We start from the raw sequence: 14,338 nt of genomic DNA, 5'->3' as shown, positions 1-14,338 counted from the left end.
ACAACTAATTTTATTTTATTTTCAAGGAACAATTTCAATTTGGAGAAGACCCACAGGTGCATGCCTGTCATCAGATCTTCAACAAAACTCATTCATTACACTTTTGAAAATAGATTTCACACCTGGAGTCATGCAAATATCAGATTACCAGTTCAAACAGCACAAGTGCCTCAGTACAATAAAAGTATCTGTGAGCCTCCCGCCCCTTATTGGCTACCTTAATTTAAATAGGATTACTCCTCCTCAGTTAGGTCAACAGCTGCTAATAGCAGCCATTTATGGAGGGTTTGAAATAAACTGTAGTTTACATCCAGTGTATGCTCACGTTATCATTTGATTTATTAGAACAACCCTCTACGTTCACTTCCAGTCCCTTTGAATGTTTAATTGTACAACACGCTGCCCCACCCCTCTTCTCTCGTAGCTGCATCAGTGTGATGCAACAGTACAGGTCAGCATGTTAGCACCCAGCTCCTTTCACAACTCAGTCAAGACTTAGTTCACACACTTTGTGAGCACGAACACCTTCTGAGCTGAAGGCAAACATAATAATAATAATAATAATAATAATAATAATGACAACTTGTTGATACCAATATAGTCTCTGTCTCAACAGATTTTGTTTTTATTTCAAAGGCTTTAGAGGACTAACAAACTGGAGTTAAGTCCACTGGAAAAAAGTGACTGCGGGAGTTGTAAATGTCTGATGTTTGTAAAAAAAAAAAAGGCTACAAACAAAACAAACACAGGATGGCTTTTTGAATTACAAAATAATGTTAGTGACTGAGGAGTACTGAGAAGATTGAACAGATTTAAAATGTGTGCACGCTTATGCAGCAATGACCCTCACGAGTGACTCAGGGTATAGGCTATATCGAAGCATCTTGGGCTCAGGTTTGACCCTGAATATTCCGACGAAGCTCTTGGGCCTTCTCCCGTAGTTCAGGACTTCTGTCCATCTCCATGGTTGCCAGTGACCGCTGGAGCTGGCCCCGGCTCTTCTCTGACATACAAGGCCACTGGCCACTCTCTGGAACAAATACCAACAGTTGTCTAAATAATTATACACACTGCATATAGTTCATTGGCTGGCTAGACTGTAAAACAGGACAACGTGCATACAAATTCCATTTGCAGTGGACTTACCTGAGAGCTTGTCAACAATGAGTTCCACAACTGCCAATCCTTCAGCCCTCACAGAGGAGTAACTCTTGTTTTCTAAGGGGAAAAATGGCAGTTCTCAATTTCCAACACATTTTTCACAGTTATGAAATTTTGATTTGAATGTTTAAAGTTGCTCAACAGTTAGGTGGCGTTTTGTTCTTCACAATGTTTTTACCGTTAGTCAATGCTGAAACCACCACACTGGAGAACTGCTTTCACAGATCACATTTTACGTGCTAACCTTGGTCCCTTCCAAAAGCATACAGATCGCATTTCTCAATCTGGCCACCATTGATGGATCACATTGTTTTTCATGTAAGCACATGTGTCAAAATTAATTTTGTTTTTAATGAGAGCAAACGTGTTGCCAAATTTTCATGACAACTTTGCATAGATAATATTACATGAACACTTGCATTATAAGCCTTCATCAACCACAGATTTTTTTTAAATTACAGAGCTACCAAACACAAACTTTACATATCTTATTTGGTATATTAACAAAAACTTGCTATGTTCACATTTCACACATCCCTAGCCCTCTTTGCATGGAACTATTTTCTCTGTTTATTTACCTAGAGAATATGACAGTGCTGTTGATGTCTCGGTTAAAATCTGAGACAGGACAGTTAAGTCTTGATGGTCCTTCTCAAACAACAGTAACCTAGAACAACACAAAGAAACACATGAGACACAGACTCAAAAAGTGTACATTCACAAAAGCTTGACTGCTTGTATAATTCCTTAGTTATAACGATGTGCTGTGTATGACATGCATGCCTGTGGAAATTATAACGCTGCTAAAGATCCTCCACTGAGGATATGGGGTACATTTCTTGACAGTGTTGCAGCTAAGTTAGCAACTTACTTGGTTGCAATGCAATTTCCCATCGGCAACCTATTAAATGGCTTACTGGTTAGCAACAACGCTTCCAGGAAAAGGGTTCCAGGATCAAAGAATTCTATACCTTATAAAGGTTGTGTGTATTTTTTATATAGTACATGCATGTACTCATACCCTTCAAAAAAGTCTTTCATTGCCTGCAGCACTCCCAATTGAACCTTCCAGGTACTGAGCTGCATCCGCTCACACATCAGTGCACAGACTTCGAGTTGGTACTGTCCTGTAGCACAAACAAGCATTAACACAAGAAGATTTATAGACTCTGTCAAAAGAAGCACAAATATAAGGGATAGATTTCCAAGGCTACCGCTGTATTTATTTTCCCTAGAGGTTCTGATTTCAGTTCCTTTAGCATGGATTTCTGTCAGAATCTTGTCCAACCCATCAGGTATCAGCTGGCAAGTTAAGCTATGGGTACACCAAAAGGGATCTGGACTACCCGAGCTATGGGAGTCATTATTTGTCTATAGAACGTTGGCGAATAAAGCAACCAAAGCGAATTTGCCAGGAGCTAAGCGACCTGAGCGACCAAAGCCAATTTCAGCGATTAAAGTCAAGCAAAAGCGGCGAAAACTAATTGGAATGTTCATATCTCCGAGTGCTCCAGGCTGACAAGCCAGAGCCGATATGTGATTAGCTAAACCAAAAATGTCTAGGTCACGTCCACGACGAATAAATCAAATTCATGGCATAACGTCTTCAGTGACCTCTGCTTCTTGGGTAGCGCAGGTCGTTTCTGGTGTACACGTAGCTTTATGATGTTGACTGCATTCTCCACTTCATTTGTAGTGCATAGGCAGGAGTACAGTCAGGCCAATTACATAAATCATAAGGAGATGTGACTGATTGAGTGTAAACATTTTAGCAGTCCACACCTCCAGGTGTAAGGTAGACCCTCTTTACAAAATGCAGCATGAGGGGCTGGTTTAATGGCACAACTCCCGAGATTCCAGAAGTGGGTTGCACCAGCTGATTGGAAGCTAAAACGCAAGTTGTAAAAAGGAAGTAGGCTACTGAATGGTTTGATCTCTGGTCATGTGGTTTTATGCTAGCCTCGGATGTTACGGCTAAACCCATCTCTGCCGTGCGTTTGTTAGCATGGCTAGGTTACGTGTAGTAATTATACAAATTTGTCCGTGCTGCTATTGTCCTGACACAAGTTACTATTTTAGGTCAAGTAATTACATAGTCTGTTGAAATTGTGTTCTTTGAAATGCGCAAAAACGCTTTTTTTTTTTTTTAATCAATTATTCTCAGACTCCCCAATGACACTCTATGGAAACGCTACATCCAGAAGTTTGAGAAGGCTGTGGAAAACCGAAAAACTGAGACCGTGAGATCGGCCATGTTTGACCTTATATGGTCAATTTCGCTTCGCTTCCTAGACATCAGCAGGATCCTATGGCAATGGACTAACTCCTTATTGATGGCTCTGGTTTCAGTGAAGACGCATCAGCATCAAGGACAGCTGCTGCCATTTATTTGTTCATGGTAAGCAGAACCCATTTGAGAGGGCAATGAAACAGTCCCAAAATCATTTATCCTCTGATATGAATCCTCTGATATCACCTTTATAATAAATTGCAGCCCATTGCTAGTTTGCATCCCATGCTATATGAATGTTGTGACTTTTTTTCTAACATTTACACACACGCTGTAGTTGTCACGGCGTAAGCAGTCAAAATACTTAGCCAACACTTCGGAACAAATGGGATGAATCGCACAGTAAAGTTTTCCAATAAAGTAGTCGTGCATGGTGCACAATTTACGCACAATTTACGTTCACCGTAGCCTACGTTGGAACTTTCGAGCAGCTGGTGCAACCCACTGCAGGTGTGCAACAACACTGATTTCCCGCTCTTACCCTGTGTTTGAGCAACTCTAGGCCACGCTTTGCCCAGCGTTTCAAAGGCACAGATCAGAGCCTCCATTCGCAGTTCTTTCTGTTTCTCATCATCATCGTCGTCGTCGTCATCATCTTCAGCTTTCTTTTTAGAACCTGCACTCACTGGTCGGTTCTAGGCAAAAATAATTGATGCAAACAGTCAAAATTGCTTTTCTAAACATTCTCAATTGAAAGGTTTTTTTCCAGCTTCATCAACTTTTGCATGTCACATTCCTATTCATAACAACAACATACTAGAATGCATCTGTACTATCTATATTATCTGTACCATCTAAAACTTCACAATATTCTTATATTTCATTACATCAACGTTGTGTTTGAGCTGAAATTAAATTTGTATTTAGAACCTTCTTGATGATGGGAAAGATAATCTGGCTCAGGTCTGCAAACCGGTCCGTCTGTGTTGCTTCCAGGATTTCTCCAGCTGCATGTAAAGCAGCAAGTTTGTAGACCATGCTCTCCTTTCGGCACTCACGCAGCACACTTTCCAGCACCTCATCGACAGTTGGTTGGCCCTTCACAGGTTTCTGGAGCTCACCACTATACAAAAAAGTAAAAAGATGAATACTTACAGTGTGAAGCGACCACAATTTGCTTCCCTCTGATTTCGGTGAAAATGACACGGCCTGGTCCTGCTCACCTGCACTTGACCATTACTGATGCAATGGCTTTAAGCAGCTCCTCTTTCCCGGTCCAGGTACGGCCAGCCAGTCCCTGGACCAGAGCGGTGAGAACCATGCCAAGGTAGGGTGGAACCAACGACCCCGTCTGTTGCTTGGCAATCGTTGCCATGGCTGCTGCACCCTGTGCCTTCATCTTCCATGACTGTGACTGTAAGGCCTTCTGGTTAATGGCTATAAGCTCAGTCATATACAGTCGGATGCCGCCAAAATTACCTGCCAATACATCAGTGAGGGCAATGAATTAATAGAATATCGTTCCAAATTTGATAATAATGAAAAGATGAATCACTTTCTCTGAGAGCATGGACATTTTTCCCAGTGATCCAAGAAGTCCCACAAGGCGTTAAAGCCTTCTGCAGTACCTGGCACATGGTCCTGCCACACCTCTCCCCAAAGGCTGGCTTGAGTGTGCTCCGTCTGCTCCTCCTCCACGGCCTGGTGCATGCCCAGGAATGCCAGGGGGAGCGCCAACCCTGCGTGGCGCTTCAATACATCTGGACTGTAATGGCTGATGGAGTGAAGTGTCAAGCAGCAGGATGACTTGTGCACTGCCTCTGGATGATGGGAAAAGGCAGAGAGAGAGAGAGAGAGAGAGAGAGAGAGAGAGAGAGAGAGAGAGAGAGAGAGAGAGAGAGAGAGAGCAAAGTTTATTTTCAATTCCAAAAGGCCATACTTCTAAAATTCTAGGTTGTATTGAAAACGGGCACGGTTGTCTGTAGGACAACTCCTTATTTGCATTTTTTTGTTACCGTAGTGAAATAAATGAAAGACTGTGGAATTGTGTCGATACAAACAGTGAGGACCATGGCTGACAAAAAGTGAGAACAATGGGAATGGAACCTTGCAATACAATATGTGTACAACTGTGTGTACAATTTGGAGTGTGTATGTCCCATTTTGCTCACTCATTAAATTTCTATACATACAGAAACCAAACAATGTATAAACAACTATTTTGAAGGAGTATTTGGTATAAGGCAATCTACCTACCTTCTCTTTCAAGGTACCAGGTGTTCAGCTTCAAAAGGAGCTTTTCAATGCTGCTGTCCTTCGCAGTCTATTAAAGAAAGTGTGTCAAGCCAAGAGACAGTTACAATTGCATGTTGTCCACGCATCTTTACTTGCAATGCAAAGGTAGAGTGAGGTACAGGCGAACAATTGTACACTTACCCTGACCAAGTGTCCAATGGCACAAGCGAAGGCTTTCTGTACCACACTGCTACGATCATGAATCCCATTCAACAACGCAGCCACTAGCTTACCTACACACAATGATAAAAACAGAAAAGTAAGCCAACTGCATAAATTACACATATAATCTTGTACAATCATCATCACAAAGAATGACCAGAAAAGCACTCAGCTCAACAAGTCAGCTCAAGCCACTGTGCATACCAAAACCGCAACGAGTACCTGAATTTCCCCCTGGGGATTAATAAAGTTACTCTACTCTACTCTACATTTAATTTATTATTACCTACGCCAAGGAGGTTATGTGATCATCTGAGTATGCATGCTCGTTCACAGTGTGTATGTGCTACTGTCCACCAGAGGGCGCGCTTCTCTAGTTTTGCAATTATTTTGTAAAACAACATGCACAGAAACCCTGGTGAAAACATTACATTCTTAGAGGAGGCAACATGCAACTTGATTATACAATGTGCAAACCTGAATGTTACGTCACAAAAATGTGTGTAGTTGTTTTATTTTGCTTTTACCAAAGTAAGGGGTGAGATCTTGAGGGCACTGGACCGTTAGAGATATGATGACACTGGCACAACCTCCCTTAGAGAGAAAAAACAAAGCCCCAGAGAGGTCATTGAGTGGCAATCCCTCAACCAGGCAAAACATCTAAATTGCTGAATTGAGGAGGACCTACCTTGGTGCCCAGACCTATTCCACTCTTCAGCAGATCACACAGTTTAGGAACCAGCTCCCCCAGGACGGGTGCATCTACATGTTGCAAGCACTTTGAAATCATAGACAAGTAGACATATATTGTCAGTCATACAAGAGTCATGAGCCACATAAGTCATACGAGAAGTGAACTGAAAGATTTTTTTCCAAGCATCAAATAAGTTAAAGTTGATAAAAAATTTCAACTGATTCCATAAACAACTGAAGAGGTCCAGTGACTAATGAGTGAAACACACAGTGATCTATTTTGGTGATATTTCAGCCCAGCCCAGACTTCTCACCATGTTGATTGTCTCCATCATGGGGGACGATTTCGCTGCACTCAGTCTAGCTGCATCCATGGCACTCTACATAGAAAAAAGACACAGATCACAAAATCTCCAGTTTACAACCAGACAATGAGTATGTCTATGTACCGGTCATATGGAACATGCGTGCATGTGTGCGTGTGTGTACCTTCTCTTGCTCAGTTGCTCTGAGGCTGAGGTAGTTGAGCACCTGTGGTTCCAGCATACTCAAAGACTCCAGCAGCGCAGGGATTACACGTGCCGAATGTGGTTTCAGGGAGTTCCCTGCAGTCTTGCTGACCTTCACCAGTGTCTGGATACTGATCAGAATCACAATCAGCTTTATTAGCAGAGCACAATTGGCAAGCTCGTAGAATTAGCGCTTTACAGGCATACAGCATGTAACATTAAAAGCTGCTGTCTGCAAGTTTTTCTGTCGAATTTTGAACGTTCTGGACTGGGATATTTCAAGCTGTACATGCATTATCAGAACACCTAAACCTACTAAAACAGCTAAACCTGCAGTCAGCAAGATTTGACAAAAAGCTGAAATATAATAATACAACAGGCAGTATCCCTCTGGTTAACACACAACAAGGGAGCTGCAGCAACATGACTACAGACTTGGAGGGAGCTAGAGAATCCATTTGATCCCGTAACGGTCTAATTCACATGCTACTTTCATAATCTCACAACAGTCAGAGGAAAAGTGACTAAAACTTGCCGACTGCACCTTTAAGTAGTAACAGTACAATACCTAAGGACTAACGTGCGGTGAGAAGATCCCTGTTAGGGAACAGCAACCGACAGAGATGCAGGACTTGATCTGTCTGAAGGGAACTATTCCACGACAGGGACCACCTCACCATACTTAATCCCACTTATTACATGGCTACCATTACATTATTCATTGTTTATCTTTTATGACCATGGCATTGATTTAATGAAAAATTTAATCAATGGGAAATTTAAATTACTTCTGCGCCACAAAATTGTTTGCCGATTTCCAAACTTGGATTGAGTTTCTCAAAACCGTATTTGCTACCCAGTTAGCAACTTGGGTAGTTGCCACTGGGGAATTGCATTGCAACCAAAGTGGCTAACATAGTTAGCCACTGTGGTTAGGATAAATGCACTATTGCCCTTCTAGAATACTGCCCAAAATTGTGTTGCTCAGCAACATCAGCTGATTTGGAGGAAGAAGCGACAGGACTCCCTGAGGAGTGATACGAAACAGTAGCGGCCTGAAGGTCCGATATTGAATTCACAAGTCTGCTATTCAGAAATAACAGACATGCAAACGTTGGGGAGCCCCATTCAAGAAAAAGACATTCAACAGAACGAAGACAAGCCACGTAATAAATAATGCAATGATATGGATAAACAGTGAAACAGTGTGTATCAGACTGAACCATAGATTCAACAATATAGACCTAAAATGCAACAATGTATAGGCGAAGAAGACAGTACCAGTAATACAGTGCAAACACACACAACATAAACACATGTACAATAGTACTTACACCTGTAAACACTTTTTCCATTACCTGAGAGAGCGCACCTCTGTCACACTGCTAACGATGCCCTTCTCCAGCAGGGTGGGCAGCAACACCGCTACAGTCCTCTGGGCCACAGCACCAGATGACTCACACACACGGACACAAACCTGAAGAAGATCCACACAAGTCATTGCAGAGAAGTTCACTCAACAGCTCATTAGTGTATTGATACACACAGACATTTCACCCACCTTACTGAGGGTTTTTAAAGTTAAATCCGCAGCTTTCCGCACAGATTCCTGAAACAGGAGAGAGGTGAACATTTACACAGTGACGTAACGCTGTGATATCAAGGAAGAACTCCACTCATTATTTAAGAACAATTTACACACATACTTTCCTAAATAATATTTCATGCAGGGAAATTAAATCATCTATTTGTGACTGACAAAAGTGTGTGCTTTCATAAATATCATATTTTACTTTAATGTCATCCAGGACTCTGAACAGGGTCTCCCAGATCTCTGCCAAGTAATCAATAAAGTCGTTTGCCTGCCGCCCACGGATCAGATCATTTAGTGCAAGACAGCTGGAAAGGGTGAGACACCAAAGTTCAGGTCAGGGCAGAACAGACAGACAGAAAACAAAGACTACAGGTCACATGTACAGTAAATGTACTTTCGAGTGTAGAAGTACCTGGATTCTCGTACTCTCCACAAGTTACTGGTAAGGTTTGAGATGACATCCTGTAGGATCTCCTTCACATATTTGTCAACCTGCAAATAATACATTTGACAGAATCAAGTGGTAGTCATTTCACTCATTCCATTTTCAGTTTAGTCTAGTTAGACTAGAGCTTAAAGTTTAGCAGTAAGAATTTGAGTATGAAATCTTACAAGTGTCTTGTCAGTGACCACCGCATCCCAGATGCTGGTCATGGCCGTCCGGATGCCCAAGTTGGGGTCAAACTGGTACCTGTAGAGGCGTGGTACTAACTGGGGCAGGTAGGGAGCCAACTGCTCTCCTGCCTTGGAAGCGATTATGTTGAAACCAAACGCTGCTCCCTGAGAGACAGAAAGTACGTTGATAAAGAGAGCTCAATTTCATTTCAACTTAACTTTCAACAGTAAATAATTAGTTAGCTTCTACAGTGAAATGTGGTCATGGAAGCCATTGCCCCTTCATGGCACCCAATTAACACACCTTCCATGCAGGTGAATTTGTGTACCTTTCTGGAGTTCCACATGGCGTGGTGATTGGCCAGGTTCATGAACTTGTAGACCAGGTCAGGCTGGTTCAGATCACTGGCCAGTGAACACAGCTCCTTATATGTTGATAGGCCGTGTCTGTGGATGCATATTGAGCCGTGAGTGATTTTAAATGGAAAAAATGAGTAGAAACTTGATAAATGACAAACTGACATATTACGTTAGACCATATCCATCCATATAGATTCATGAGCTATAAATATTATTCATCTACAGAGTTTTTCTTCCTTTTCTTTCTCAATCACACTGAATGACAACTGTGATAATGTGCTATAGAAACACTATTGCTATTAAAATGGTCTACGTATTCATGCGAGTACCGATCCGATTCAGCGCTTTGTAAATTCTGGAAACTGAGGAAACACGTCACGTCACGTCTTCTACAGTCAGTTGATTGACTGATGCTCTGGTGCCCCGGTGACTGTCTTTTTTATCTGCACTTATTATATTAAATGACATAATAATAAACCCATGTGTTTAAATGGCCTTTAGTCATCAATAGAGGTTAGAGTCAAGGATGTGAGAAATCATGCTACAAGCACCACCGCGAAAGCCCAAACACAAGTTTTTTCTGCAATTCTTTGGCACGACTTTTGGCATTTCTTTTGCATAGTTCACATTATTAAAGGGACACTGTGTGAGATTTTTAGTTGTTTATATCCAGAATTCATGCTGCCCATTCACTAATGTTACCTTTTTCATGAATACTTACCACCACCATCAAATTCTAAGTATTCATTATGACTGGGAAAATTGCACTTTTCATACATGAAAAGGGGGATCTTCTCCATGGTCCGCCATTTTGAATTTCCAAAAACAGCCATTTTTAGCTGCAAAAATGACTCTACTTGGACCATACTAGAAAATATGTGTTTATTACTTAGAAAACTTTCATGTAAAGATCAAATTCGGCAAGTGGCAGCCCAGTTTCAATGAGCAGCATAGTTGCAGTACCCTTTTTGACCATTTCCTGCAGTGTCCCTTTAAGCCTACAAATATTGTTCAGCATGCAATACTTCCTTGTTTATAGCAGCTGGTGCATGCTCTGATGCATGGGTGTTCGCATTTCCGGTGTTTTTGCCTTAAAGCAGTGTTTCCCAACCAGGGGTACGTGTACCACTAGGTATACGCGAGCACACTGCAGGGGGTACTTGGAAAATGCAATTTTAACAAATATTTGGAGCTTAGTTACATTGGGATAGAGAAAGCGATATAGAACTTGACTTAGGGGGTACTCAAGGCACACCGAAAAAGCTTGGGGGGTACACAAGACAAAAAAGGTTGGGAAACACTGCCTTAAAGTATACGTACAGTCGGGGTATGCAATATGGTGATTTTACGTTGTGAGGAATATAAATGCACAGCCTATCTGCTGGATCGCAAAGAGTAGTAGATATCATAGAGATCACCTTTGACACATTCCATAATGGTTCTATGCTGGTGCAGTAAAATCAGTCTGCTGTGGAGCAATAGTCTGCATAGTAACTGCTGACACTGATGTAAATAATTGAATATGGCCTTAAAATTAGTTTGCTAAGCACAGAATTGACTAGCCATTATAGTGCTGCAGTACATGCTACCCATATTTTCACATCACCTATCCTTACTGTGTAGACAGAGAGAGCTGCAGAAAACAGAATTTGTGTGTTTTCCCATCTGCCGATATGGTGACACAGTGTTTCTGTGTTGTTCTACGTCTCAGAAAAGGACTCACCCATCTGGTGCTTTTCCAAGAGATTCTCCTCCAAAGACCTCGGTCTCCTCAGAAACTGCGTGCTTGGCTCTGGGGAGGATCGGCAGGATTTAAAGCAGACACACTTTGTCCATATAGATGAGGTTTGCAATTCAATTTATGTTCCACATGTTCGTAAAATATAACAGCAACTCACCTCTTCCCAGTCATTAGTGTTTCTACTAGTGTGGACACAAGCTCCTGCTGATCTTGTTCACCACCAAGTTCATATACAAGCCCCAAGCCTTTAGATGCCACGTCTTGACTAAGTTCTGAAAGACACACCACAACAATGATACCATGTTATTATGGCAAGACTGTGGTAAAACCATGAGAATAACCTGTTAATAGTGCTAATTGGCAACTTTCGTGATGCTGTTGGGGACGGAGTTTCATGATGGTGCTGCCTCAGGCAACTGCTCATTTGGCCAGCCCCTAGGACCGCCCCTGGATGTCAGGTTTAAAAGGCAATCATTGCTACTCTCATTAAAAAGTGAATATTTTGGCTGGTGTTGCCAAATTTCACTGCATGTTTTTCAGTTGGTGGTGGTATATTTCTGAATCTCGACCAAGAGTAAAAAAGAGCTAGTTTTCAGGGGCGTGGTGGCTCAGCGAACTTAGACGTCGTACCATTACGCTCTGCCAGCGCTTGCATCCTGTCGAATCGAAATGCTTTCTGATCCTCAGATATTTTATCCAGAATTAAATTTAAGTGCTTCATGTAAACTGGACAGAGGATAACTTCAATACCAAACAACTTAATTTGGAATTATTCATTCAGAATTTAAAAACCTCATATGAACGTGGCAATTGTAAAAACATTGTGACATTTCCATGCAAGTGATGTTGTGAAATCCACAAAATCTGCACACAATGTATTTCTCTGCAGAAGACTACTGGACATGAAAACACTGCTCCACGTAGTCTAGAGAGGTGCCTTAACTCACCATCAGGGTCTGACAGCACAGAGATGAAGGCCGATTGAATGTCTTTCAAATGAGACTGGTAGGAGACATAATCATATAGAGCATTTTTAGTTATTGTTATTCATAACACAGAAGTTTTATTAATACCATAAAAGACAGACTCTGTTCCTGAATGCACACCTGAATCTCTTTATGTTGGCTGAGCTTCTTGACCAATGACAGCAGCCATATGCAGGCAGCTTGGCGCACATGTGGGTTGGCACTGCCGACAGACTTGGTCAGAATGGAGTTTAGGACCCAAGGAACCACATCATTACACTTCACATCTATATAAAGAAACAGACACAAACTTGAAATCAACAGAACCAAAAGTCAAACAAACAAGACATTTCCTAATTCTTCATGCAGTAAAAAATAAAAGCTCTCCTCCCATACATGTGCCATCAGGTGGCTGGTATTCTTCCTCTGTGGAAGTCCAGGCATCCCGGGAGGCACCAGAGCCAGTTCCTATAGCAGCACGGGTGATGGCCTCCGCTACGGTAAACTGCAACTCCACCTGTTTAGCCTGACAGAATTAGCACAGTATTAAAACACTTCATTTTAGTGCATTTTCAGGCATTAACATGACAAAAGTATTATACATCGTTTTAAAATAACAATTATCATCTTATTTATTAAAAGTAATGTTCAGCAAAGGAAGTTTCCTTATGCATGTGTAGTTTCATGAAAAATATGCCATTTTCATTACTGCATATTTGTATAACCAACCCAAAGTGTATCAATAAATAACCTGTCCACAAACGACCATTACCTCCACAGAGTCCATGAGACCTTGCAGTAGCTTCTTCTGATGGGGGAAATCCCCATCTCCAACTGGCAAATAGCCAAGAGTCTGCACTGATCGCTCCTTCATCTGAATGTAGATAGATAGTAGATAGACGAGAATAAGAGCTCTGCACAGTCAAAGTTCATTTCCCACTTCCCCTTGGTTGACATTTATCTTTCTGCTGTTCTGAGTGCGGCAACACAACTGGTACCTCCATTTCTGGAAATACCTTTGGAGATAAATATCCCTTCACCCTGAAGTCAGAAAAATGACAGCCATTCTCTGTATCGAGTGGTGCAACTTGGTTGCAAGTGTGATTCACATGTTGGAAAAGCTGTCCCAAGCACCTTGTATTGTTGGAAGTCTAGAGGAACTACAGTAGCTGTTGTTGCCCATCTGTACACTGGTGCCTCATTGGAGATTGTTGATTATAACGCCAGCTCGACAACATAGTTCTTGGTTAAATCAACCAGCCACGTTTTATTTGCTGCTGGTGTTAACTCACTACATTTTACATCTTCAGAAGTGAGGTGCTGCTGGGTGATAGTGAAGTGAGAACGGATTTCAGATGTTACCATGAAACATGCGACAAAGTTGCGCCACTAGATATAGAAAGGCAAAACTTGAGAGGTGATAAATGAGAAAATGCTCTAAGGACAGAAAGGGAAGCAGGGATATCGGACGAACCTTTGTGCTCTCCTTTCCTGAGCGCAGGCGTGCCAGCAGGTTATCCACAAGGCTGAGTTTCGTGAAGCCCTCACCCTCAGAGGGGATCAGTAGCACCCCGTTTCGTCCCACCTCCCCAAGTGCTGTAACTGCCGCAACAACCAGCACTTGAGAGCTATCTTCGAGAAAGACACCTACAACACAGTTCAACATCAATTTATCTTAAAATACTTTCATTTATACTTGCATACTTTAAACATGTTGAATTTAACATTAGTGGTCAGGGTTTTGTTTTTGCATACCAATGGTTTTAGTTGCCCTGGCAATAAGCTCATCATCCTCGGCTGGCGTGGAACTCATGAGCTGCTGATTGGGCGCGTTGGCAGACGTCTGGTGGCGCTTCCTGTTTGTGTAGCGGCCCATCATGAATCCAAGGGCCAAAATGGCGGCATGCTGAGCCTCAGGACTCTACAGAGCCAGATGAAACATGGAAACTCCAGAACTTAGAAATCATCCATGGATATCATGTAGGTGGGACTACTTCTACATGCCATTTACGA

At 41.9% G+C, this 14,338-nt stretch overlaps 1 protein-coding gene across 1 annotated transcript in view; it reads right to left on the bottom strand.

Moving 5' to 3' along the window:
- Positions 1-598: 598 nt before the first annotated feature.
- Positions 599-14,338, bottom strand: part of ecpas (Ecm29 proteasome adaptor and scaffold) — a 30,417-nt gene continuing 16,677 nt past the window's right edge. The window contains exons 20-47 of the mRNA XM_063218263.1: positions 14,081-14,246; positions 13,800-13,972; positions 13,098-13,199; positions 12,722-12,851; positions 12,467-12,612; positions 12,308-12,362; positions 11,518-11,632; positions 11,343-11,411; positions 9,589-9,706; positions 9,257-9,424; positions 9,057-9,136; positions 8,844-8,949; positions 8,612-8,659; positions 8,409-8,527; positions 7,031-7,181; positions 6,856-6,921; positions 6,537-6,626; positions 6,376-6,442; positions 5,828-5,919; positions 5,648-5,714; positions 5,020-5,211; positions 4,615-4,870; positions 4,322-4,514; positions 3,933-4,086; positions 2,183-2,288; positions 1,740-1,828; positions 1,147-1,218; positions 599-1,030 (exon numbers count right to left, since the gene is read on the bottom strand). Of these exons, the coding sequence (XP_063074333.1) occupies positions 891-1,030; positions 1,147-1,218; positions 1,740-1,828; positions 2,183-2,288; positions 3,933-4,086; positions 4,322-4,514; positions 4,615-4,870; positions 5,020-5,211; positions 5,648-5,714; positions 5,828-5,919; positions 6,376-6,442; positions 6,537-6,626; positions 6,856-6,921; positions 7,031-7,181; positions 8,409-8,527; positions 8,612-8,659; positions 8,844-8,949; positions 9,057-9,136; positions 9,257-9,424; positions 9,589-9,706; positions 11,343-11,411; positions 11,518-11,632; positions 12,308-12,362; positions 12,467-12,612; positions 12,722-12,851; positions 13,098-13,199; positions 13,800-13,972; positions 14,081-14,246 (3,330 nt within the window). The 3' untranslated portion in view covers positions 599-890. The remainder of the gene's footprint in view (positions 1,031-1,146; positions 1,219-1,739; positions 1,829-2,182; positions 2,289-3,932; positions 4,087-4,321; positions 4,515-4,614; positions 4,871-5,019; positions 5,212-5,647; positions 5,715-5,827; positions 5,920-6,375; positions 6,443-6,536; positions 6,627-6,855; positions 6,922-7,030; positions 7,182-8,408; positions 8,528-8,611; positions 8,660-8,843; positions 8,950-9,056; positions 9,137-9,256; positions 9,425-9,588; positions 9,707-11,342; positions 11,412-11,517; positions 11,633-12,307; positions 12,363-12,466; positions 12,613-12,721; positions 12,852-13,097; positions 13,200-13,799; positions 13,973-14,080; positions 14,247-14,338) is intronic.

This window comes from Engraulis encrasicolus, chromosome 16 (genome assembly GCF_034702125.1).
Source record: "Engraulis encrasicolus isolate BLACKSEA-1 chromosome 16, IST_EnEncr_1.0, whole genome shotgun sequence".
NCBI classification, from domain to species: Eukaryota; Metazoa; Chordata; class Actinopteri; order Clupeiformes; family Engraulidae; genus Engraulis; species Engraulis encrasicolus.
The sequence above is the reverse complement of the archived record's forward strand: the minus strand, read 5'-3'. Positions and strand labels throughout refer to the sequence as shown.